Genomic DNA, 27,540 nt, shown 5'->3' with positions numbered 1-27,540 from the left:
GGGCGTTCCTTTTTTTTTGCCCGATCAGGTCCTTTTTTTTTTTTTTGTAACGGACACGGATGACACTTGTGTCATCCGGTCCGTATGTCCGTTTTTCATCCCATCCGTTTGCGGATGAAAAACTGACATAATGCATGTCTATGTAAATACGGATGTCTGCGGATGACCCCACTGACATCCGTTTTTGCTTCCGTTCCGTTTTTTGAAAGGAAGAAAAAATAGGGTTCTCCTCCGTTCAAAAAAACTGAACTGAACTGACAAAAAACGGATGTCAGAGGATGATCATCCGATGACATCCGTATTTACATAGAGAAAAACGGACATACGGAACGCCCGTGTGAAAGAGCCCTAAAGGGATGATGTCGTTTTTCCACCAAAAAAAAGTTATATGTGTGTGTGTATATATAAATATAAATATATATATATATATATATATAAATAAACAAAAATGCAGATTTATCGTATGTTCATTGATGGACACAGCGGCTTTATTTTTGACCATTGGGTTATAGTGCCACCTACAGGAGTAGGACACTAGGCAGAAAAAATAACTGCACCGTGGGCAGTCCTAGCTAATAGTCAACCTTCTGTCTGCCATAAGCAGCTCATTGTGTTCTGCCTAGTGAGGAGTAAAGACCTGGCTCCCTGCTGGGACCTGAAGTTCCCTTATTTTTTTGTCTTTTTCTCTTTTCTTGGGTTTTTTTCCCAGCAAAGATCTTCTATCAACAGCCAGGCTGGGCAACGGGCTGGATAATCTAGATCCAGGAGGTCTCCTCAGTCTAGCCAGCGAGCGCGCACAGACCTTAGGCTACACACTGGGTCGGCCATATCTGAGTCATGGGGCATAGTTAATGGACTGTGGGATGCTGGTTTAGGGGCAGGGCTGTGTTACTGGGGCTTCCCGCTGTACTTTAAGCCACAGCTTTTACGGCCTACTAGCGGTACAGCCACTCCCGCAACTTTAGGCCTTCTGCTTTTGCGGCCTACTAGCGGTATGGCCGCTCCCACAACTTTAGGCCCTTTCCGGGCCTAAGAGCTTCAGCCCTCACTACCCTTTTGAGGGGTCTCAGACAGTGATCCCCTTTTGCCAGGTCTCAGTCGGCGGCTCCCTTTGCGGAACCCTCAGTTGGCAGCTCCCTTTGCGGAACCCTCAGTCGGCGGCTCCCTTTGCGGAACCCTCAGTCGGCGGCTCCCTTTGCGGAACCCTCAGTCGGCGGCTCCCTTTGCGGAACCCTCAGTCGGCGGCTCCCTTTGCGGAACCCTCAGTCGGCGGCTCCCTTTGCGGAACCCTCAGTCGGCGGCTCCCTTTGCGGAACCCTCAGTCGGCGGCTCCCTTTGCGGAACCCTCAGTCGGCGGCTCCCTTTGCGGAACCCTCAGTCGGCGGCTCCCTTTGCGGAACCCTCAGTCGGCGGCTCCCTTTGCGGAACCCTCAGTCGGCGGCTCCCTTTGCGGAACCCTCAGTCGGCGGCTCCCTTTGCGGAACCCTCAGTCGGCGGCTCCCTTTGCGGAACCCTCAGTCGGCGGCTCCCTTTGCGGAACCCTCAGTCGGCGGCTCCCTTTGCGGAACCCTCAGTCGGCGGCTCCCTTTGCGGAACCCGCAGTCGGCGGCTCCCTTTGCGGAACCCGCAGTCGGCAGCTCCCTTTGCGGAACCCTCAGTCGGCAGCTCCCTTTGCGGAACCCTCAAGTCGGCGGCTCCCTTTGCGAAACCCTCTTCCCCCTAGAATATTTACGAAGGTCCTCGCGGAGGCACTGTCCCCCCTGAGACTAGAAGGAATCTCAGTCATCCCATATTTAGACTACCTTTTATTTTTCACCCATTCTTTGCCCCAATTACAGAAGTACCTGTGGATGGCCATTCTGTTTCTAGAGGATCAAGGTTGGTTAATAAATCTAGAGAAATCAAACCTGATCCCAAAACAAAACCTGTGCTATCTGGGGTACAAAGTAGAAAAAGTGGAAAAGGTAAAAGCTACAGCAGTTGCCTTTCAAAGCAATCTAGCACTATACTTTAGGACAGCCATGTCTGGCCTGGGGCTCTTAGTGGCAACGATTCCGGCGGTTCCCTGGGTAAGGGCCAACTTCAGGTGTCTCCAAACAACTTCATAAGTGTTTGGGACAGGAGACAACAGTCATTGGGTGAAACCTTCTGCCTTTCCCTGAAGACAAAGCGGACGCTTTGGTGGTGGAAAAGCGAGGAGAACCTTTTAAAGGGTCTTCAGTGGTCCTTCCCGGTGACCATCTGTATTACTACGGGCACCAGTGCTTGGGATGGGGAGCCTTTGGGGAACCAAAGTGGCCCAGGGGGCCTGGTTCAGGACAGAATCCCTGAGTTCGGCCAATTGGAGGGAGTTACGGGTGATATGGGAAGCCCTGAGGGCATTCGCAAAAGATCTGGTTGGTCACCATGTGCAAGTCCTTTTGGACAACGTGGTGGCAGTGGCATATGTCAACAGAGAAGGAGGGACACGGTGCCCTTTCTTAATGCAGCTGGCCGGCACCATTTTTGTTTTGGCAGAAGCAAACCTGATTTCTGCAGTCCACCTCAGGGGAGTGGACTTATTAAGTAGCCATCGGGTGCATGAATGAGAGTGGTCTCTGAACAAGGACGCTTTCCAGCTAGGGACTCAGAGGTAGGGCCTCCCAGACGTGCATTTGTTCTACAGCAAGGTGAGCAACAAAGTTCCAATATATTTCTCGTTGGAGAAGGAGGGAGGTAGGTATAGACTCCCTGGCATAGAAATTTACATTTCACCTGTGCTACACCTTTTCCCTGTGCAAACCTTTTACTCTAGTCCTAAGGAAGTTCGCTCAGGAGATCACCGATTTGATCCTGGTGGTCCCATATTGGCCAAAAAGGCCTTGGTTTTCAGCTCTCTTGCATCTGGGTTCAGAGCCTCCCCTCATGTTGCCTGAGAGGGAGGATCTGCTGGCTCAGGGGCCGGACCTGTTACCAAAAGTTCAGAAGCTGAAATTGTCGACTTGGTATCTGAGGAAATTCAATTAAAATCAAAAGGACTTCAGATGTAGTGGTGCTCACAATCCTATCTAGTAGGAAAAAAGTTACCCAAGCAATGTAATAAGTTTTTATTAAGAAGCAATAAAAACAAGCGGACAAGGAATACAGTATCAATACAACATGTGACACAGCATTAAAGAGACAGTTAAACTACCTCCCTGCATGAACAACAAAAAAAAACAATTTGAGTCTGTTAAACCGTGCAGTGCACGTACTATAGAACCTTATCCGCAACCGATCATGTAAAGCCGGAAGCATAAAATGGGGAAGCCTCATCCCGCTATGGTAGCATGATACGCTACTAGAACTACAGCAACGTGAGCACAACAGAAGGCAAATGAAAAATATGAAACAAAAACAACATAAAGTAAGGACAAATTGACTACTCGAAATTTCAGGTGCAGGTAAATTCTGACAATGACGTAGAAAACACAGCTTAACCTTCAACCTCTGAGAGCGTCGTACACAAAGTTGACGACCCGGGTCCCCAGCACTCGAAGAGGTTGCAAAACATTGGGGAACCAGGACGGGCAACCAATTAGAAAGGATATCGGGGGTTCCTCCGGAATGAGGAAACCCAAGTTCTCAGCTGGGGTCAATAGAGGGAGCAAGCAGATGCACCTTAGAGGAAAGAGGAAACGGCCCTGTGAGAACATAGTTAAGAAGGTAGCATGAGAGGGGTGGAGAGAAGTGGAAAGGGAGAAGGAAGAGGAGAAGAGGGGTAGGATCACCGGGAGACCTTGAGCTATGGTAGGTTTATCTATGAAATCGAAATATGTTTTAGTCTAGCCCATGGTTCCCAGATCAGTTCAAATTTGGAAACTTTATCCTGCAGGATCGCCACCATTTTTTCCTGGGCCATGATCCAGGATATTTTGCGCTTGGCGGCACTATATGAAACTGAGGGTTTCTTCCACGCTTTAGCCATCGTGAGTTTAGCACCCAACAAAATAAAAAATACCAAGGATAGAGAGTGTTTGAGAGTGCCCTGGAGACAAGCAATGTATTTAAAATGTTGGAAAGGTTTTTGTTCTTGGTTGGACACCAAAAAGCAGCTTGCAGGTGTCCCAGGCATCTTGGATTTTTTACAGGAAGGCACAGACAAACTGCTGACCATTAGCACATTGAAAGTCAATGTGGCGACCTTGTCAGTGTTTCTTGACTGGTCCCTGGCACTGGAACCCCCAGTGTGCAGGTTCTTTAAGGGTTTGGCAAGAATTAGACCAGTTCCATTTAAAATTTTACCTTTTTACCATTACCTTTTTACCATTTTGCCTAAATGCGATTTGGCAACAGTGTTACAAGGTTGGATAAAACTTTCACAGGGGGAAGTCATAACCTTGAAGTGGGTTACTCTCAAGACGGTATTCCTGGTTGCGATTTCTACAGCCAAACGCATTAGCGAGCTGCTGACTTTGGAACGTTTTCTGGGTTTTTACTCAAACTTGTTTACAGTTCCCAGGAAGGAAGGCAAGATGCATCCAATTCTGGACTTCAAGGCGCTGAACTGCTTTGTGCGGGTGCAGAATTTCTGGATAGAGTCCATTCGCACGGTGGTGGCATCCCTGCATCAGGGTGATTTTCTTGCCTATATCGACATCAAGAATGCTTACCTTCACATTCCAATATGTGCCAGTCACATGGGCTTCCTCCGCTTTGCCGTGGAAGAGGAGCATTATCAGTTTGTGGCATTACCTTTTTGTCTCGCCTCTGCTTCTCGGGTCTTCACAAAAGTGTTATCCCCGGTGCTAGCATTGTCCTTCTGTGAGCGGAGTCTCCTACTGCTCTGGTGGAAAGCCTGAAAATCACCATATGAACTCTGAGGGAGTTCGGCTGGATTCTGAATTTTCAGAAGTCTGCTCTGGTTCCATCCACTATCTTGTTCTGACTCTGGACACGGCCCTAGCCAGAGTGCTCCTTCCTCTGGACAAACTCCAGAAATTGCAGGCTGCAATTCGTCTCCTGCTGTCCAGCAGATGGTCATCCCTCAGGACTTGCATCTGAGTGCTGGGCCTGATGGTGTCTACCTTTTGAGGCGGTTCCGTTTGCGCAGTTCCATACGAGGTCCGTGCAAAGGGAGATTCTGACCAAATGGGACAAGACTCCGCAGTCTCTGGATTATCAGAACAAAAGAGTCCCTAATATAGTGGCTTCACTCTCCAGCGGTTCGTTCCTCTCAGCGAGTATCGGCTGTCCCAACACCCGATCTTCCATCCTGCTTTACAGTCGGTGGCTTTGACGGCTTGGCTGTTGAACGCCAGGTGCTGATGGATAGAGGTTTGTCTGAGTCAGTGATTCCAACACTGTTAAAAGCTAGGACGACCTGGTCGTCGGTGCACACTTTTACAGAGTTTTTGTAAAGTGGATGTGTTGGCATCTGTGGATGCTTCTTTTGGTCGCAAAGGTTTTTGCTGGCTGCTGTTTAGAGGACCTGGTTCTCTTTGAGGGTGTATTGTTTTTGCAGATGAGCTCCAGTTGTTTATGGTTGAGTTCTGTTACCTGGTTGGCTATAGTTAGCCTTGGGAATTTTTTTCTGATTTTTCCCACCCCTCATGTTTAACACTGCTTTGGAACATCCCAATGGTTAAGAAGATTCAGAAGCTTTGTCCGTCAATGAACGAAAGAGAAATGGGGATTTCTCTGCCGCTCATTGACAAATGCAGATTCCATATCTTGATATCCGTAGGGTATTACTGCCCCCTACAGGAGTAGGACACTAGGCAGAAAAAAAGTTCTGGCTACACCTATGGGCAGTCCCAGGGGGTATACCCTCTCTCTCCCTGCTATAGGATGTCAGTTTTTTTTTTCTGCCTAGTCAGGAGTAAGGACCTAAGTTCCTTGCTGGGATCTCTGGTCCTGGCAAGTTTTTTTAGATAAATCCTTTTTTAGCTAGCTTTTTTTCTCTGAATTGTTCCTGGGAGATCTACAAGCAATTATGCCGGATCTGGGTGACGGGCTGGATGCTGAGGTCCAGTGGTCACCCCAGCCCGCCTACGAGCGCGTGCAGGCCCTAGCTCCGCGCTGGGTCGGCCGCGACATAGTCCCACTGGACGGGGACTGGCCCGTGAGTTAAATGTCCCGCCGAGTCGCATACGACCGGTCGGCGACCGAGTCGCAGCGTTCCTTTTGGCCGACATCCCCTTCCCCACTGAGCGACGAGGGGTTTTGTCTGGAGTGGCGCCCGCTCTGTTCCGGTATGGTGAGTAAATATTTCCCCCCTTTTCCTCATGGCTGACTCTGGGGTGGACGCGGGCCCCTCCCTGGGACGGTTGGACCCCCATTTATCTGGGTTCCCATGTGCACCCCCCTGTGGTGTCCCTCTCCCCCCCCATCCCCCCCCCCTCGGGGGGGGTGTTTGTGTGTGGGGTGGCTGGCTGTTCGTGAAGGGGGCGGGGGGTCCCGACGGTGCGGACGGCTGTTGTGCGGGAGGGCTTCCTCCCTGGCTTCCCAGGGCCTACCTGCTGATCGACCGTCTGTTAGTGTTGGTGGGGGCCCCCGGGGACCCCCCTTCCTGCCTCAGCGCACGGGGCCTCCATTTTCTTGTAGCCTCCTCGTGTAGTTCATGGTGGCGGCCATCTTGGTACACCCAGCTCATTTTTTCTTCAGAGCTGGGCTGCAGTGGGAGTTCCTGGAGGCATGTGAGGGGGTGGAGCCCCTCCCTAGACCCGGGCACATCGCTCCACAGGCCTTTCTTCCCATGCGGACAGCGCTGCTGAGCGGTCCTCTACACTTCTGGTGCATCGGGTGGTGAGCCTTTTGGGGGTCTCTCTGCGGGGGTCTCTAGGCATGCTGCCTGGCCACTGGGGGGCGCTGTAGCGCTGGGAGACATTTTTAAAAAAAAAACATTTTTTGTTTTGTCATAATTTGCTGACGGGTTCCCCTGGTGTACCATGAACCCTGCTGTAATTGTGTCCCCACCTGATCCCCTCGAGGTGGCCGCAGGGCCCTCCGGTCCCCAGCTCACCATTGATGCGCTTTTGGCGGTCCTGGAGTCATTTGTGTCCCGGGTGGAGGTGACCTGTCAGGGGCGGGGGGCTAGAAAGCGACTCCCGCCTACCCGTCTCGTCTGATGCCTCAGATTCTGATTCTAAGCCAGTCGCTGCTGACGCGGGTCTCTCCTCTGGGGCTGCTGTCTCCCGCCCCGTGTCCTCTGACAGTGAGGATGACCTTTCTGCCTGTAGCGCAAGACTGATTGTGTCTGTCCGGGAGACCCTAAAGCTGGAGGATGCGGATGCGACTGATACGGAGGTTGCCTTTGGCACTCGCAAGCCCTCTAGGGTGACGAAGGTTTTTCCTTTTCCCATATGCTTTGACAATATCATTAAGAAGGAGTGGGTCCGTCCGAAACGACCCCCTGGGATGCCCAAACGGATTGCTAGGCGCTACCCGTTTGAAGAGTCCCTCCTTAAGAAATGGACGGTGCCGCCTTCGGTGGATCCACCGGTCTCCAGGCTAAATAAGGCTACTGTTATCCCGGTGGAGGATCCCCTGTCCTTTAGGGAACCCGTTTGATCGTAGGGCGGAATCTGTGTCCCGCTCTATGTTCTCCCTGGCGGGGTCGGCCTGCAGTTTGTTTGTGACGCCGCGCTGGATACTGCTCCACTGCTGGGGCGTTTGTCGTTCTCGGCGGCGGTCCTCCGGCGTATGCTATGGTTGAAGTGCTGGTCGGCGGATCAGGCTTCCAAAAAAGCCTTGACCAATCTCCCTTTTCAGGTGGATCGCCTGTTTGGTGCTACCTTGGATGATATTATCAAAGGTGTCACTGGGGGCAAGAGCACCTTTCTCCCGCAGGCAGCCAGGGGTTAGAAACCCCGTCGCAGACGGGGATCCTCCTTTTCAGCCCACAAGAAGTGTTTTCGTTCCTCTGGGGCGGGTGACAAGGCGAAGCCCTCCAAGGCCCCCTCTAGGGGTTTCAAGAGACCCTGGTCTGGTAAGCAGAAATCCGGTTCTTTCAGACCGGAGTGCAAGTCCGCTTCGGCCTGAAGGTGCGCCCCCACCCATGTCAGGGGTGGGGGGGCGTCTTTGCCAGTTCCCGGACCCGTGGCTCTCCAGGATTCAAGACAAATGGGTTCACGAGGTCATACGGTCGGGATACAAGATCGGGTTTCGGTCAGTTCCACCGGTGAGGTTCTTCCCTTCCAATGTGTGACTGTCCCCGGATCACCGAACGGCTCTGTTGGGGGCAGGACAGGACTTGATACAACAGGGAGTGGTAGTTCCGGTTCCCTGTGGGGAACGTTTTCGGGGCTTTTACTCAAATCTGTGCACAGTGCCCAGGAAAGAGGGCAAGGTGCGTCCAATTCTGGACTTAAAGGCTGTTGGCGTCTCGGCTCAACAGGAAAGTGCAGAGGTTTTTAGCCCGCTCCCGCGATCCTCTGGCGGACACCACAGACGCACTGGTTGCCCCGTGGGGGCAGTATCAGCTGCTGTATGCCTTTCCTCATCTCAAGAAACTTCTTCGAAGGATAGAGGCGGAAGGAATTCCAGTCATGCTTGTGGCTCCGGACTGGCCTCGTCGGGCCTGGTACGCCGACTTGGTCAGGCTGGTCGCAGACGCTCCTTGGCGACTTCTTCCTGTTGAGAGCCAGGTGCTGAAGGACAGGGGTTTGTCTGCTTCAGTTATTCCTACTCTGCTTAAAGCGAGGAAAGCGACTTCTAGAAAGATCTATCATCGCACGTGGAAGTCTTATATCGCGTGGTGTGAGTCCCTCGGGGTTCCTCCACGCTCTTACTCGGTGGCTCGGATCTTGGCCTTCCTGCAAGGGGGAAGCTGGCCTTGAGCACTATCAAGGGTCAGGTTTCAGCCTTGGTGATTTTCTTCCAGAAGGTGGCCTTTTTGGTGGCTCTCACTTCTGCGCGCAGGGTGTCGGAACTGGCTGCGTTGTCCTGTCGTTCCCCCCTATCTGGTGGTTCATAGGGATAAGGTGGTTCTTCGTCCGAATCCATCCTTCCTTCCTAAGGTGGTTTCCGGTTTTCACTTGAATGAGGATATTGTGTTGCCTTCCCTGTGTCCTAAGACCAGTCATCCTCGTGAGTTTGCGTTGCACTCCTTGGATGTGGTTCGGGCAATCAGGGTGTACTTTGCTACTACTGACTCCTTTCGTAAGTCTGATTCGCTTTTTGTGATCACGGATGGCCCTAGAAAAGGGTTGCCTGCGTCTGCCACGACTATCTCCAGATGGATCAGGCAGACGGTGGTGCAGGCTTATTCTATTAAGGGTCGGATTCCTCCATTTCCTGTTAAGGCGCACTCTACTCGGGTTCTTAGTGCTTCCTGGGCTTTCCGCCATCCATCAGGCGTCGGTGCTTCAGGTATGCAAGGCGGCTACCTGGTCGTCTGTTCATACCTTTACTAAATTTTATAAGGTTGATGTGCTGGCATCGGCGGATGCCTCCTTTGGCCGCAAGGTTTTGGTGGCTGCTGTTTGAGGGGACCTTTGGTTTACCTCGGGGGTTCTGTTTTTTTCAGGTGGGTCTCATCTTCTTGTTTCGATGAGTCCTCTGTTCTTCTGGTTGGCTCTGTTTTGGCCTTCTGGATTGGGTTTTTTCTGTTATCCCACCCCTCATTTATGGCACTGGTTTGGGACGTCCCTACGGATATCAAGCTATGGAATCTGCGTCTGTCAAGGAGCGACAGAGAAAACTGGATTTTTGACTTACCGTAAAATCCTTTTCTCTTAAGCTCATTGACAGACGCAGTACCCGCCCCTCTATTTTGAGTTGGGTTGGTATGATTTCTCTGACACTGCTTTGTTACATAACTGACATCCTATAGCAGGGAGAGAGAGGGTATACCCCCTGGGACTGCCCATAGGTGTAGCCAGAACTTTTTTTCTGCCTAGTGTCCTACTCCTGTAGGGGGCAGTAATACCCTACGGATATCAAAATATGGAATATGTGTCTGTCAATGAGCTTAAGAGAAAAGGATTTAACGGTAAGTCAAAAATAGTTTTTTTACTTACCGTAAAAAATAATTTCTATGATGTTCATTGACGGACCCAGCACCCGTCCCTCTGTGGAGTTGGCTTTCTTCTGACCCTGCTTGTAACAAAACTGAGTGCCTATAGCTGAGAGTGGATGTTTACCCCCTGGCGTAGTCAAGCTTTTTCCTGCCTAGTGCCCTACTCCTGTAGGGAGCAGTATAACCCAATAGTTAAGAATCAGGAGCTGTGTCCGTCAATGAACATCAGAGAAATGTATTTTATAGTAAGTTAAAAATCACATTTTTAAAAATGGAAGATCAGAAAAATTTACATTGAGGACTGGTTGAATGATTACCCCAATGGTCTCTGATGCCTGCTAGCACATCACACCTCATGTTTTTGTAAGCTGAGACGAGTCTTTTTTTTTTTTTTTCGATATGTATCGAAGAACTTGTATCAGTGAAAGTTGTCCAGCAGTGGCACTAATTCTACAGCACTAAACAACTGCCTGGGCACCAAAAAACACTAAGCTAAAAATATCTGCTTTATTAATTCAAATAAAAAAAAGTTTTGTCAAAAGGTGCCGTGTATTTTTCTGTAAATGCCAAATTTAAGTGAGGGACAGAATGAGTATGTCACAGATTATATCTACCATATGGCTCTTATAACTGGTCTGTGCATATCCACATCTAGAAAAAGATTAGTGCTGTTCAGCACCCTACTCCTGCGCTCGGAACCTGGTCCTCAGGCTGCCTCAATCCTGGAACTTATACTCAAACTTGGCATCCACTATGGCTGGGCTTTGCTGCCCCCTACGACCGGGGTGGTCGACCAAAACACTGAATTACAAAACAAAGAAAGGGCGCACCAGCCTAGCGCATTATCCTCAGCGAGTTTATTGAAAAATAAAAAGATATAAATCAGCTACTCACAAACAAACGTGAAAGTCAAACATATCAGTTCCATAAGGTAGCATCATTGCAGAAGTCCGATATCTCATGAAAGCAGAGGGCTGACGCGTTTCGAGGCCGTGCCTCTTCCTCAGAGCCTCATATCCACATCTATGCTTTCCTCTTGTAGGGGGCCCGAGCACACAGGGGGGGCCCACACAGAGAGGGGGATTAGTGATGGACAACAAATACAGAAATCTTCCTCCAGCACCTGAATCTGATCTGTCCCTCTCCCTGCTATCATCTTTTATCTGTTGAGAAAGAGACAGTTGTCCCTCACTAATCCCCCTCCCTTGTGTGGGCCCCCCTCCCAGCACTTATCTCTGCTCATTAGTTTATTTGTAAATTGTAAATTTGTTTCTCTGTCTCTCTGATCGCTGAGCTCCAACTGCCCAGCCTGTATATTTTTCTTATCTCATCTTCTTTTTTATTTAACATAGTTTTTTTTTTTTTAGATTTAGCAGGAATTATGCGAGTTGTTATATTTGTGTCTGATAATAGTGATTTTGTTGTAATTTTAGCTAGATATATCTTTAATATTTTCTTGGGGGGGGGGGGGCCTGCCAGGTAGTTTGTACGGGGCCCCGGGATTTCTAACAGCAGCTCTGTGTACTAGGCTTTGTTTTCTTGGATATTTATTTAGGCTCCATGGACCCTTCCGGAGACTAAACCAGAAAACAGCTGGCCTCCTGAAGGAAAGATCGAGTTCCAAAATTTCTGCTTACGGTACCGTGAAGATTTAGACCTGGCATTGAAGAACATTAATGCTACTGTCCAAGGTGGGGAAAAGGTAAGTGGACAAGAATTCATAACCGATTTGATTGCCCTCTACTTTTTATACAACAATGCCATTTTTTTGCAGAGAGATGTGAACTGTTAACATCAGTTTGTGCAGTCGTAGCAATGAGGGGGTTGATACAAGCTATAGCAATTCCAAAGAGTGCTCACAAAAAAGTCACCTTTTATTCATTTGGGTTAACCAACCGACCAATGTAGTGTGGGTTCCTTGCTGAGTGAACACTAGTTGTGTGTTCGTAGAAATCACATGCAGGCTGAAAGCATTTGTTTACAATTCAACTTCTTCAGCCTGCAGATGTCAATGTTGTTCACTTGCTGTGTACAGAGGAAACACAGAAAAATAGCCAAAATTCAATGTTAATGTATTTGTAATATCTTTAGCTTATAGTTAAAGCTGAACTCCAGGCATGATCTTTATTGCATACTTACATTGGTTCAGCTTGGAGCACTTACCAGTGTAAGTATGCCTAAGCTAGGCTCACTCGGCACTGCTGTCATTCGTAGTCCTATATTTCAATGAATAGACTGGGTGGGAATGGTTTCAATGAATGTAGAATCGTGTTTTTTTTTTTTTTTTTTTTTTTTTTAACACACATGGAAGAGGTTTTGCATTGAATCAATAGCATTGATTCATAAGAGACAGAAGTTATTTCTTTTTATTAGGAAGTAAGCAAAAACTTAGCAAGGGAGTGGTTGTGGATATAGTAGAGTTGGTTTTGCCAAAGCCTTTGGCAAAGTTATCTTACGCACAGCTGATGATGAGAGTTAGTCTGCAGGTTTGGAAAATTCAGTTTGTATTAAGCATAGAAAACTGGCTAAAAGACCGTGTTCAGAGTATTGAATACTTCAATATTGCGACTTTTCAAATGGTTCATAAATTTTATGTAAAGTTTGGGATTAAAAGTACCAATTCAGAGTTTTCAGATGACCCCAAGCTATTTAGTGGAATAAGGTCCTTTTTAGCATGCATCCAAAAGCAAACACTTATTATATTGCTGCTCACCAATGCCTAAATGTGATAGCCACATTCAAGGGTTTTTTTTACGCTTTCTTTCCTTTTTTACTTGGCGATCTAGCCAGAAAACAAGCTGTCCTGCTGATGTTAAATAAAAATTACATAAATCTTTCCCCTAGTTTGTAGACGCAATATCTTTTGCTCAAACCAATCAATATACAGTTATTTGGATTTTTTTTTTACCAAAAATATGTAGCAGAATACATATTTGCCTAAAATGATGAAAAAATTTGACTTTTTTTTTTTTTTCTTTTTTATTGGGAATGTTATATAGCAGAAAGTAAAAAATATTGTGTTTTTTTTTTTTCAGAATTGTCGCTATTTTTTTGTTTATAGCGCAAAAAATAAAAATCGCGGGGGATCAAATACCACCAAAAGAAAGCTCGATTTGTGGGGAAGAAAATGACATTAATTTTATTTGGGTACAGAGGCGCAGGACTGCGCAATTGTCAGTTAAAGTAACATAAAGTGCCATATCGCAAAAAAATGGCCTGGTCATTAAGGGGGTAAAACCTTCCGGTCCAGAAGTGGTGAAAGAAATTCCTATGTTCCGGTTAAGGGGGCTCATATTAATAAAAAGCACTGTGCAGATGAAAAAAAGCTGCTTTAGTCGCTGCAAAACCACTACTTCCGGTTGCAAGTATTTCAAATGTCGCATTTACCCTTATACATAAAGTTGTGCTCATAAGTTTACATACCCTGACAAAATTCATGATTTCTTGGCCATTTTCCAGAGAATATGAAAGATAACACAAAAACTTTTCTTTCACTCATGGTTAGTGTTTGGCTGAAGCCACTTATTATCAATCAACTGTGTTTACTCTTTTTAAATCATAATGAAAACAGAAACTACCCAAATGACCCCGATCAAAAGTTTACATATCCCAGTTCTTAATACCGTGTATTGCCCCTTTAACATCACTGACAGCTTGAAGTATTTTGTGGTATTTGTAGATGAGGCTTTTTATATTCTCAGATGGTAAAGCTGCCCATTCTTCCCAGCAAAAAGCCTCCAGTTCCTGTAAATTCTTGGGCTGTCTTGCATGAACTGCATGTTTTGAGATCTCCCCAGAGTGGCTCAATGATATTGAGGTCAGGAGACTGAGATGGCCACTCCAGAGCCTTCACTGTATTCTGCTGTAGCCAATGACAGGTCGACTTGGCCTTGTGTTTAGGATCATTGTAATGTTGCAATGACCAAGTACGTCCCATGCGCAGCTTCCAGGCTGATGAATGCAAATTTTCCTCCAGTATTTTTTGATAACATACTGCATTTATTTTGCCATCAGTTCTGACCAAATTTCCTGTGCCTTTATAGCTCACACATCTCCAAAACATCAGCGATCCACCTCCGTGTTTCACAGTAGGAATGGTTTACCTTTCATCATAGGCCTTGTTGACCTGTAGCAGCCGCTAATGATCGCAAGAAAACCTGGCAAGCTGGTTTTAGACAAAGGAAAAGGAATTGGCAGCACTCCGGGTTGAGTCAAAATCCAGATTTATTGACTGGACATCCAAATAATGACAATCGTGACAAGGTAAATCGTGACATACCTTGTCACGATTGTCATTATTTGGATGTCCAGTCAATAAATCTGGATTTTGACTCAACCCGGAGTGCTGCCAATTCCTTTTCCTTTATCAAGTTTTCACGGAGGCGAGCCGGGGCATGCACCTGTGTGAGTCATCAGGCAATTACACCACCTTGAGCAGTGAGCCCTTGTCTGTTCAATTGGTTTTAGACAAGTTGATCAATAAATCCTATTAACGGTTCCAATCTCGGCAGGTTTCCGGCCGAAATTTGAACCATGTATGGCCGGCCTTAGTGTGTTTGCTTGCTTTCCTGTAAAGTAAGCAATCATTACAATGTGAATGAGTAGTAGAGAGAGGAGAGGGGGATAAGAGAGAGCCTGAAAAAAAAAAAGATTTTATATATATATATATATATATATATATATATATTCACGCACATCCAGTACTCAGCGTAAATGATTACACCCCTTTTGAAAAGTAAAATTTTAATCAACGTCTCAACGAACAGTAGAACAATTTCCAAAATGTTGACAGAAACTGAGTTTTATAGAACATTTGTTTAGCTCCATTACATGAAAGTAAGGTTAATATAACTGATTGAGAAAAACTGAAGTTTTTGTAAATTAGTTAATGCAAAAATAATACACACCACAACAAAAACTACTACATCTAGTAATTTTGTATGATTTGTAAAGACAGCACCAAGTATTCTAGGTATGGTATGAACAAGTTGGCGACGTATTGCAACATCTATCTTTTCCATTCGTCAAGAATGACCTGTTTTAGAGCTTGGATGCTGGATTGTAGAGTGATTTTTAACTTGTCTCTTCAGAATTCCCATAGGTGGTCATTTGGGTTCAGATCAGGAGACACACTTGGCCACTGAATCACTTTCACCCTGTTCTTCGAAAATGCAACAGTGGCCTTAGATGTGTGTTTTGGATCATTGTCATGTTTGAAAAGTGCATGACAACCAAGGGTACAGAGGGATGGTAGTATCTTCTCTTTCAGTATTAAGCAGTACATCTGTGAATCCATGATACCATCAATGAAATGCAGCTTCCCTACACCAGCAGCACTCATGCAGCCCCACATAAGGACACTGCCACTACCATGTTTGACTGTAGGCACCATCCATTTTTCTTTGTACTCCTCACCTTTGCAACACCATACAGTTTTGAAGCCACCCATTCCAAAAACATTTATCTTGGTTTCATCACTTCAGAGTACAGAGTCCCAGTAGTCATCTTTTTCAGTATGGGCCCTGGCAAATTCTAAGCTGGCTTTTTGTGCATGAGCTTTTGGAGAGGCTTCCTTAGTGAACGACATCCGTGCATATGCCGTATTGTGTCACAGGAAACCATCATCCCAGTTTGGCTTTCTACTTCTTTAGCTAACTGCAGTAAACTTGCATGGCTTTTTTCTTCAACCCTTCTCATCAGAAGGCGCTGCTGTCAAGGTGGTAACTTCCATGGATAGCCTAGACCTCTCTGTATCACTTTTGCTACAGTATTCTGACTGACAAATAAAGCTTTGCTGATTTTCTGGTAGACTTCACCTTTCTTATGTAAAGAAATCATTTTTCTCCTCTCCCCTTCCAGGATGGCAACACATGAGAGATGAGGCTCCAACCTACAGGAAACGCAATCAGTTCACAGTTGTTAAAAGGCCCCACCCTTCCCCTTGTCCCTCAGTATTGATTGTGTTTCTTCTACAGTGAAACATTTATTTTTTTTGTCTCTGACCTGAAGACTGTGTGTTGGATGGTTCCCCTATGAGGCAGGTTTAGGAATGCCAGTGAGGGCTGATCTCTTCCTAAACGCCTTCCTATAGGCTTATCACAGGTCGCCCCATGATACAGGCAGTTGGCACAACATTTTGTGGTCCCTTCAAAGCCTGTTGGCCTGCACTTCAGTAGGGTCTCCTTCTGTCCTCCCCTCCATTCAGCCAGACGCTAGAAGGTTCGGCCGTGGGACATAGCGACAGCTAGGGAAGGACACAGTGTGCTCCAAGCCTCGATTTGAAACCGGAACTTCCGGTTTGTGCAGGAAAGGCAGAGCATGCACAGTACGACCCAGAAGAGGGAATCTAGTGCTGAGGAGACACCAGACCCGCGTGGTGGCGGCAAGGCAGACTCTGACTGGCTCTCCAGAGAGCTAGAACACTGCCAAAGGTATAAAGCCCGCCGCCACCCACCTCATGGAGGAGGAGGGAAAGACGGCACAGGTGGCTGCAAGCAAGAGCGGATCGAGGACTGGTAAGTGCCATTTTTCCTTATTGTGGGATAATACCAGTGTCCGGCTTAGTCCTTGGTAGTTCCCATGCTCTCCCCATCGGGGGACCTGTGGCCAAGTATTGTGGGGCAAGAAGAGTGATCTTGTATTTGTCTCCTCTTCTTTTGCAAAATCCCCAGGTGGAACCCAGGAAGCCTCTAATTTTCCACCACCTGTATCCGCTAGCACTAGCTCCTCTAAGAAGTGTGGTAATTGTGGGGAGAGACTTCCCAGATCTCACACCAAGCCCTTTTGTTACAGGTGTATTAACAAACTGGCCGGTAAGGTTTGTTGAAAGTTTTCCTTAAATCTGTGCAGGAGGAAATGCTAGCCAATATCCAGTCCTTCTGCCCCTCTGTAGCTTTCCCCCAGGTAACAGAGCTGGGTGAGCTAAGGCCTAAAGAGAGCCCTTCTTCTCAGGAGAGTTTACTTTCCAAGGCAGGCCCGTCTGCTTTTCTGCCTGCTTCGCAGGGTCTCCCCCCTGCTCAAACCAGGGAAGAGGAAGACCTAGGAAATGCAGAAAGTCAGGCTAAGTCTCAGCTTAGCTCTGGAGAGGAGATTGATGTGGACCCAGATAGTGAGGCTGAGGAGACCGAAAATCTGTTTGGTCTGGAAAATCTGGAGGGACTCCTTCAAGCTGTTTATGCTACAGAAGAAATTCCAGAACCTCCCAAGGAGACCTAGGCACAGGATACGATGTATAAAGGACTGGTTAAAAAACAATTCAAAGTATTTCCTGTTCACCAATCCTTGAAAGATTTAATTCTTCAAGAATGGCAGTTTCCTGAAAGAGTTCTGTTTAGACTAAAGACGTGGAAAAGGAGATTCCCCTTAAGGGAGGAAGAGGTGCAAAAAATCCTAGAGTCCAAAATTGGACGCCTCCCTGTCTCAAGTGACGAAGAGGTCTGACCTCTCTTCAGAGGACACAGAATATCAGGGATGCCATGGACCGTATATCAGAATCTCTGTTAAAGAAAGCCTGGGATGGCAACTCATTCACTATGGCTCCAGCACTGTCTGCAACCTGCGTTGCTAGGAATGCAGATTTCTGGATAGAAAAACTTACAAGACATCTTTTACAGGGTAGTAAGTCAGGAGGTGCTGGATTCCCTTTAAGTTATAGGGAAAGCTGTCGCCTATTTGGCTGACTCAGCGGTTGAGTCAGTGATAGCCTCAGCTAACACCGGCGCTCTCACTAATTCAGCCAGGAGAGTCATTTGGGTTAAAGCTTGGGAAGGCGCCTTTACCTCAAAGGTGAAGCTTTGTGGGCTACCTTTTGAAGGGTCCTTACTGTTTGGCTCAGGCCTGGATGAGGTGTTGTCCAGGTCCTCTGAGAAAGGGAAAAAATGTCCTAGCAAGCCCAAAAGGGAGAAATATAGAAAAAATTTTTGTGGCTCCCCGGGGCAAAGTTAAGAAAGAGCCCAATAAGAAGTGGGGCTTTGGTAGAGGCAGGCAAAGAAGTAATTTGCTCTTCCCCTCTCCAGGGTCTAGCGCCCTAGATACTAAGTGATGCCAGAGTGAAGGTGGGGGGCAGACTTTCTCATTTAATTTCCCAATGGAAGGAAATTTCAGTCAGTCCATACATTTATCACCTTATTCAGGAAGGCCACTGCCTAGAATTTGCTTCCATACCCCTACTAGAAGTGACTTTTAACTCATCCTCCAAAGGATGTACTAAAATGAGCCCTTTTGTATGGGATTTAAGAGCTGGCAGAACAACTAGTGATGGTTCCTGTGCCAGAAGATCAGCTTTACCAAGGCTTTTACTCCCACGTGTTCGTGGTAACCAAGCCCTCTGGAAATTACCGCCTTATCATTAACCTCAGAAACGTAAACAAGTTCCTAGAATACAAGAGGTTTTCAATGTAATGTATCTATACATTCCGCAAAAACCTGTTGAAAGATGTGTTTGACTACTTTGGATCTCTGGGATGCCTACCTACATGTTCCAGTTCATCCGGAACACCAGGCCTTTCTGAGATTTGCAGTGATCACCAAGGAGGGGACTGCACATTGGCAGTTCAAGGCACTCCCCTTTGGTCTAGCAGCCAGTACAAGGACTTTTACCAAGATCCTGACAGAGGCGGTGGCCTATCTTCATCTCCAGGGAATAGCCTTGATTCCTTACGTGGACGATCTACTAATTTTTGGTCCATCAGTGGACCAAGTGAGCTCAAACACCCAGAAGGTGTTTACAGTCCTACGGATGCTAGGCTGGTTGATCAGCATGGAAAAGTCTTCCCTGGAGCCTGCCCAGGTTCAGACCTATTTAGGGTACCAGATAGACTCACGGGTATAAAGTCTTTTCATTCCAAGGGAAAAGGTAGTCTCTTCAGTAAAGGGGTTGATGGTGGCCTCCTCGTACTCCAGGAGAGAGATCCTGAGAGTTCTGGGGCTCATGTCAGCCAGCATCCCAGCAGTAGTTTGGGCGCAGTTACATTTAAAAGACCTTCAATTCTTCCACCTTTCCTCCTGGGGCAAAAAGGTTGAGTCCCTGGACGAAAGGGTAATCCTCCCCCCTCAGGTAAAAACCTCCCTGCAGTGGTGGTCAATACCAAGCAATTTGGAAAAGGGCAGACCTTGGGGGTCAGTGGAGCCCTCTGAAGGTCACCACAGATGCAAGCACCTGGGGGTGGGGGGCTCATCTAGAGGGAGCCCAAGCCCAGGGCACCTGGGACAAGGAAGTAGCCCAGGCCTCCTCCAACTTCAGAGAACTCTGAAGAGTACTCGAGAGTTCCATTTCAGGCATGGAAATTCAGGTCTGATCCAACAATGCTACAATAGTAGCTTACCTAAATCCCCAAAGAGGTACCAGGTCCAGACCCCTGTTGGTACTAGCCCAGGAAATCCTAGGTTCAGCCAAAGGAAAAGTGATCTCCCTGTTGGCCATTCATATAAAAGGGGAAAGCAACTGGGAAGCAGATTTCCTCAGTCGTCATCCAATAAGACGAGGAGAATGGGAGCTTAATCCCAAGGTATTTCAGACACTATTCCAGAAATTCGGCTCCCCAGAAATAGATCTATTTGCCAGCCTACAAAACAGAAAGTTAAGGAGATTCTTTTCCCTTTCGCGGGAAAGAGGGATGTTGGGCCTGGATGCTCTGGCCCAGATATGGCAGTTCGAGTTAGCCTATGCCTTTCCCCCTCTAGCTCTTATACCTCGAGTTTTGCAGAAGCTCAGTCGTTCTCGGGCCTTCGCCTCCTCCTGATTGCACCTTGGTGCCCAGGAGGGCGTGGTTTGTGACCCTGAAAGCGTTATCGTGGCACCTTCTGGAAGCTTACGAACCTCCCAGACCTGCTATTGCAGGGATCAGTTTGGCACCCCAGGAGTTCAGTTGACGACCTGGTTAGTGAGCGCCAGATCCTTAGATTAAAGGGCTGCTCAGACAGAGTGATAGACACACTCCTGAGTAGGAAACCAACAATAACAAGGTAAATATATTTAAAAGTTTGGAAAACAATTTTTACTTGGTGCAGGCAGAAGCAAATTTCTTCCGTCTCTGTCCCCATAATCTTAACTTTCTTACAAGATGGGGTAGAAAAGGGTGTGACGGTTAACACCCTTTGGGTACAAATAGCAGCTCTCTGTTTTTCTAGACGCAAGACTTGCAAAAGAACCTTTATTTAAAAGATTTTGATAGCCAGGGATAGAGCTTCCCCTGTCACTTAGAGACAGGTTCCCTCCTTGGGACCTGACTAGGGTTCTAGAGGTGTTATCTAGAAGCCCTTTTGAACCTATAGATGAGGTTCCCTTTTAAGTTTTTGTTCCTAAAACTAGACTTCCTATTAGCTGTCACGACAGCCAGAAGGGTAGGGGACTTACAAGGTCTTTCGATTAAAGAACCATTTATGTTGATCTTCCCAGATAGGATTATACTCAGGCCAGATCCTCTATATCTGCCCAAAGTAGCAGCTTCCTATCACAGGAAGCAGGAGATAATTTTACCATCCTTCTGTGATAATCCTAGAAATGAAAAGGAAATTAAATGTCATTTTTTAGATGTGAGGAGATGCCTCCTCACTTATTTACAGAGGACTAGGGAGTTTAGGAGATCTAATCACCTTTTGATCCTCTACTCTGGACCAAGAAAGTGACTGCAAGTGTCAAAACCTTCAGGCTCTAGGTGGATCAGACAAGCCATTACCATGTCTTATGAGGTTTCAGGTATTCCTGCATCGGCAAAACTGAAAGCACACGCAACCAGAGCACTGGCAACCTCCTGAGCCGAAAAAACGGGAGCTTCCTGGGAACAGACTCGCAGTGCAGCCACCTGGTCCAGCCATGACACGTTTCTGAAGCACTACCGAGTGGAGGTGCTGTCTCAGCAAGACCTAGCCTTTGGCTGAAAGGTACTACAGGCCGTGGTCCCACCCTAAGGTAGGCCTGTGGTTTCTTTATTATTCTCTCATGTGTTGCCGTCCTGGAAGGTGAGAGGAGAAAACCGTCCGTTAGACTTACCTACGAACCTTCCAGGATTGCAGGCCTACTTCCCGCCCTGTTAAAAGGGTGAGGAAAGAATGTAAACAATAGGTGGTAAGTACCTAAGTGATTATACATCCCTTGTGAATCGGTTGGAGAACTACTTTTTTACAACTGAGGGACAAGGGGAAGGGTGGGGCCTTTTAACAACTGTGAACCGATTGTGTTTCCTGTAGGGCGGAGCCTCTCATCTCTCATGTGTTGCAGTCATGGAAGGTTCGTAGAAACACCATTACCGGTAAGTCTAACGGACGGTTTTCTCACCCCTTGACATTTCTCTTCCATGTGGTGCCATTGCTGACAGCATGAAATGGGAAGGGTATTTTTATTTTAAGTAACAAGTAACACCCTTTTCTAATCAACTGTCTGTTGGAAACCTGTTTAACCACCTCCCCTACCGGCTACTGTAAATATACATCCTGGTAGGGAAGTGGTTATACCGGGATCATGGTTGAGGCTACGATTTGAGGCGAATATTTCATGTAAAAGTATTACCGAGTGGCTGGGCAGCTGCTAGAATACATTTACAGGTGGCAGAAGGGGGTCCCACCCCCCTCCTGCCGCCGCCGCCATTTCCAGGCTCTCCCAAGCAACGGAAAGCCTAGGAGCAATGCTACCAACGGCATTCATATCCAGCCTCACAGTGACAGTAACTGAGCTGTTCCTCCCACTGTGTGCCAGTCAGAACCGACGAGTGTCGACTATTTAGTCACTTCCAGTTCCACGTCTGTTTACTGGCCGTATAGCGGCCAGTGAAGCAGCCGTTCAGACCAATCTATGTCTGATTGGCTCAATTGGAGCCCAAAGGAGAGATGGGAGTCTAATAGACCCCAGATCTCTTCCTAAAGAGTACCTGTCATTTCCATTGCCGTCAAAAGGAATGTTTACATTTCTTTTGACAGCAATAAAAGTGATCAATAAAAAAAAAAAACTGTATAAATAATAATAAAAAATTTTTAGCCGCCCCCGTCACCCTTACACGCAGTTGCAAACGCACACGTTGTTTCTTCACGCATATGAAAACAGTGATCGCACCACACGTGCGGTATCACCACTATCGTCAGAGCAATAATTCTAGCACCAGACTTCCTCTGTAAATCTAAACTGGTAACCTGCAAAGGCTTTTAAAGCATTACATATGGATAATTTAAAATACCGTAGTTTGTCGTCATTTCATGAGCTCGCGCAATTTTAAAGCGTGATATGTTGGGTATCTATTTATTCGGCATAACATCATCTTTCACATTATACAAAAAAATTGGTTTAACTTTACTGTTTTGTTTTCTTTTTACATCATTAAAGTGTATTTTTTCCACACAAAAAATTGTTTGAAAGACCGCTGTGAAAATACTGTGTGACTTAAAATATTGCCTCGACCGCCATTTTATTTTCTAGGGGATTCTAAGTAATTTTCTAGTTAAAAAAAAAAAAAAACTGTGATTTTTACATGTATAGGAGAAGTGTCAGAATTGGCCCCGTATTGAGGTAGTTAAATAAGTATGAAAAGACACTAAAGTAGATACTCAACTGCAATGATTGGGGCATCAGGTTCTCCTACTAATTTAGCTACACTTCCATTAACTTTCTAGATCTGGTCATTTCTAGAAAAGGTTTGGGTTTTATCACAAAAATATATTTCAAACCCACCGACAAGAACGGATTTATATCTACGGACAGCTGCCACCACCCTACGTGGCTTAAGGCTGTTCCTAAAGGACAGTTTAGAGACAACCAACAACCAACCAACAAATCTTGGTTGCAATCAACAGCCCGCATTTGTGGGAGTATTTTGTGGTATAGTGTCCCTTAGAAATTCTGATTCTGAAAAGAGAGTAAAGGTTTTCTGAAAAATCTGTTGGGGGGGGGTTGTACTCATTTTTGCTGAGTAGTGTGTGTGTGTGTGTATATAAATATATGTATATGTATGTATGTATATATATATATATATATATATATATATATATATATATATATATATATATATATATATACATACACTGCTCAAAAAAATTAAAGGAACCCTTTCAAAACACATCAGATCTCATAGGGGAAAAATCTCACGCTGGCTATCTATACTAGTATGGACTGGGTAATGTGTTAGGAAAGAAAGGATGCCATATCGTTTGATGGAAATGAAAATTATCAACCTACAGAGGGCTGAATTCTAAGACACCCCGGAAATCAAAGTGGAAAAATGATGCAACAGGTTAGTCCATTTTGCTGAAATTTAATTGAAGCAACTCAAAATGGTATGGTCCCCACATGCTTATATGCATGTTTGACCATGTCGGGGCATGCTCCCATTGAGACGATAGATGGTGTCCCGGGGTATTTCCTCCCAGATCTGGACCAGGGCATCTCTGAGCTCCTAAACAGACTGAGGTGCAACCTGGTGGTGTACGATGGACTAAATCCTAATATCCTAGATGTGTTCTATTGGGTTTAGGTCAGGCAAGGGTTGGGGGCCATTCAATGGTATCAATTCCTTCATCCTCGAGGAACTGGCTGCATAGTCTTGCCACATTAGACCAGGCATTGTCATGCACTTGGAGGAATCTAGGACCCACTGCACCAGCGTAGGGTCTGACAATGGGTCCATGGATTTAATCCTGATGGTAGTCAGGGTGCAAATGTCTAGCCTGTAGAGGTCTGTGCGTCCCTCCATGGATATGCCTCCCCAGACCATCACTGACCCACCACCAAACCAGTTATGCTGAACGATGTTACAGGCAGCATAATGCTCTCCATGGCTTCTCCAGACCCCTTCATGTCTGTCACGTGCTCAGGGTGAACTTGTGCTCATCTGTGAAAAGCACAGGGCTCCAATGGCGGACCTGCTAATTCTGGTGTTTAATGGCAACTGCCAATCAAGCTCCATGGTGCCAGGCAATGGTACGTATTGATGTACCATCCTGGAGTAGTATGACTGCCTTTGCAACCCTCTATAGGGTCCAGGTATCGCCTCATGCTACCAGTAGTGACACTGACCCTAGCCTAAAGCAAAACTAGGGAAAAAGAGGAGTAGGGCAAAAAAAAAAAATGCCAGTGGCCTCCAGCTGTAAAACCATTTCTGTCTTGGGGGGCGTCTCTTTGTTGCCCATCTAGTGCACCTGTTGTTAATTTCATTAACACCAAAGCAGCTGAAACTGATTAACAACCACCTCTCTTTCTCTTACGTCCTCCGACAGTCGCCGCCGCTTCATATTCATCACTAATGGGGGTTATTGACCTTTGCTCCGCAGGAGTAGCTAGGCAACAAAATAGTTAATATCAAAGCTTTTAGCATATCCCACCCCTAGGGGGTGGTCCCCTCAGTCAATACCTCCCTGCTTCCTGCATTCCCAACTCAGTTTCTAATGCCTAGCTTAGGAGTAGGCTGGCTGTTCCTGTGCTGGGGCTCTCAGTCTCAGCCTTTATTCTCTTTTTGATTTTATTTTGAGTCTTTTTCTCTTTATTTTACTTAGCTGTTTGTTTTCAGCATTAGTTAGATTCTTCTGATGAAGATGATCGTGCGGTGCTGGGTCTCGGTCTGGCCACCCTGGATCCCAGGGTTCAGGGCCAGGGGCTTCCCAGCCTGCCATCGAGCGTTCAGCTTAGGTTTTACCCTGGCATATTGAACGACCCATCCCTGTTCGCTGCAGGGATGCTATCTGTGAGGTGGCTACCTCACTGGACGCCATTGCGGTTTCGCACCGCAGTTCCGCTGCGTCTTGACTGCGACACTCCCTGTCCTCAGTGCAGCGGTTTGGTCGCTGGAGCAGGCTCCCCACGCCATCCGGACTGGTAAGTGTGACTTTATGTGGGGACCTGTCTGTTTGGGTGTCAGTCTAGGACTGTGTGACCCTGCATGTCTGTGTGGCTGCTGAGCTCCCTGTCGGATTCCTGTGTGGAATTGCTGCCTGTGTGTGGGCTGCGAGGGGGGGGGGGGCTCTCCTGCTCTGCCTGGGTGTATGCATAAAGCAGTCTGGATTTAGGCATGTTGTGCGGCGATCGCTGCAGCGATCCGCCATTTTTTTGCGGCAGTATTAGGTGGCCGGTCCTGTGTGGCAAGGCACGGCGTTTTGGCGCCAAGCGCCGCCATTTTGGCGGCGATCAGGCCACATGTCGGCGCCATTTTCTATTTGCCTCAGAAATCCTCGGCCGAGCGGCCATGTTTGTGTAGCCTTGCATAGGCTTTATAGGGGCGGTCAGTCATGCATCACTTCCTTTTGCTCTGGGACAGCGATCGGTGCAGCAGCCTGTGTGATCTCTCCAGGTTTTACCTTTCCATTTTCCTGTATTCCTTGCCCAGTGTTCTTATCCCTGTGGGGGTCGGTGTATTCGGTGAGTGCGGTGGGCTACGTTCACCGCGATCTTAAAGGGACAGTGCTCCTTTTTTCCTAATATTGCTGGGGCATGGATTCTCAGGATTGCAAGTTTCCTCCCACCTTGGTGGGGGGTCAAGGGGCTGCTGCTTCCCCCGAGGGGGCTGATCTGGCTACTATTGTGGCGAACTTGGCTGCTCAGGTGCAGATGTTGGTGGCTGATCGATCCACAAAATGGCCCAGAGTGTCTATTTCCTCTGATTCAGAGGGCGATGGGGCTGCTATGGCTGGTGTACCCTTCTCAGGGTCTCACTCATCTCTAGACCTTGTGGGGTCTGAGGGGGAGGCTGAGGTAGAAGGGGTTGATAATTCTCCCCCTGGCTCGTCTGAAGAGCTTGCACTCATGGATGAGTTGGTTGCTTCTATCAAGCAAACGCTGCATTTGCAGGATGAACCCTGTCCTCCTGCTTTGATGTCCTCTTATGGGACGCAAAGGAAACGCAAAACATCGCAGGTTTTTCCTAGCTCTACGGAATTTCAGCGCGCTGTTGATGAGCAATGGCGCAATTTAAAGAAGCCTTTTGCTGTGCCGAGTAGGTTCAAGCTGCGTTATCCATTTACACCCGCTACTGATGAGCGTTGGTGTGTGCCGCCTCAGGTGGATCATGCAGTAGCGATTTTAAATAAATCTACTGCGATTCCTGCTGAAGATACCCCGGTGTTCCGGAACCCTACGGACAGGAGATTGGAGTCTCTGGCCCGTCATGCTTATACGGTTGCTGGTTCTATGTTGAAGCCTATTTTTGCTTCCATTATGGCAGCCCAAGCTATTGCGGATTGGACGCAGGTGCTCCGGCGCACCCTGGTGGCTGATTCTGCCCAGCCGACAACCTTGGCTATGGTGGATCAAATTCATCAGGGTGTCATGTATCTGTGTGATGCAGACTTAGATTTAGTCCCTTTGGCTGCGCGTCTTTCAAGTGTGGCGGTATTAAACCGTCGCCTGATATGGCTGAAATGCTGGTCTGTTGACCAATCCTCTCGCAAGACTTTGGCTAATTTGCCCTACGCGGGATCCCGCCTTTTTGGCGAATCTTTGGATACTCTGATAAAGGGAATTTCTGGGGGTAAGAGCACTCTCTTACCCCAAACTCACAAGAATAAGTTTGTTCGTGGTAAGAAGAATACCTCGTTTAGGCCCTCTCAGGGGTCCTTTCGTGCCTTTCGGTCGCACTATAAGGGCAAGCCCTTCAAGGGCCAAGGCTCCCAAAAGAAGCCGTGGACGGGTAAGCAGAAGTCCGGCCAGTCCGGGTCCGCTGCCCATAACAATACGGCCTGAAGGGACGCCCTCACCCAGATCTGGGGTGGGAGGACGTTTGCTCGGTTTTCTTCAACCCTGGCTGGACCGCATTCGGGACAGGTGGGTTCAGGAAATCGTTCGATCTGGATACAAGATCGAGTTTCTCTCTCGGCCGGCGGGCAGATTTTTTCCCTCAAACCTTCAGCTGACTCCGGAACGCTTGCAGGACCTGCGGGCCCAGGGAGTGGTGGTTCCGGTGCCTCATCGGGACAGATTTTGGGGGTTCTATTCCAATCTGTTCACTGTGCCCAGAAAGGAGGGCAAGGTACGTCCGATTCTGGACTTGAAAGCTCTGAACCACTTTGTGCGGCTTCGCAAGTTCCGCATGGAATCCCTGCGCTCAGTGGTGGCTGCCCTGGTTCCGGGGGAATTCATGGCCTCCATTGATTTGAAGGATGCGTATCTTCACATTCCCATTTTCGAGGGTCACCAGAGGTACCTTCGATTCGCCATTGCGGAGGATCATTGCCAATTCGTGGCGTTGCCCTTTGGCCTCCCTTTGGCCTCGCTTTGGCTCCGCGGGTTTTCACCAAGGTGCTTGCGCCGGTTCTGGCCTTATTGAGAGCCTAGGGCATTTCTGTCCTGGGGTATCTGGACGATATCCTGATTCGATCTGCGACCAGTCAGGGCCTGGTGAACGATCTGTCCATCACGATGCTGACTCTGCAGGAGTTTGGGTGGACGATAAATTTTCCAAAGTCAACTCTGTGTCCTTCAGTTCGTCTTCCCTACCTGGGAATGATCCTAGACTCTGCTCAAGCGAAGGTCTTCCTGCCGGAAGACAAGCTCCGGACGCTTCAGGAAGCAGTTCAGTCCCTCAGGGACAATCAGTACTCGTCCCTCCGGACGTGTATGAGGTGTCTGGGATTGATGGTCTCGGCCTTCG

General features: G+C 47.5%; 1 protein-coding gene across 2 annotated transcripts in view; it reads left to right on the top strand.

Moving 5' to 3' along the window:
• ABCC1 (ATP binding cassette subfamily C member 1 (ABCC1 blood group)) overlaps nt 1-27,540 on the top strand; it is an 891,484-nt gene that overhangs the window by 794,291 nt on the left and 69,653 nt on the right. For both annotated transcript variants that reach the window (XM_082260033.1, XM_082260032.1), the window contains one exon: nt 11,535-11,681. In XM_082260033.1, the coding sequence (XP_082116159.1) occupies nt 11,535-11,681 (147 nt within the window). The remainder of the gene's footprint in view (nt 1-11,534; nt 11,682-27,540) is intronic.

The sequence above is a fragment of the Pelophylax lessonae genome, assembly GCF_965119305.1.
Source record: "Pelophylax lessonae genome assembly, chromosome: 6".
NCBI lineage: Eukaryota > Metazoa > Chordata > Amphibia > Anura > Ranidae > Pelophylax > Pelophylax lessonae.
Note: the sequence above shows the minus strand (reverse complement) of the source record. Positions and strands in the feature narration are given on the sequence as shown.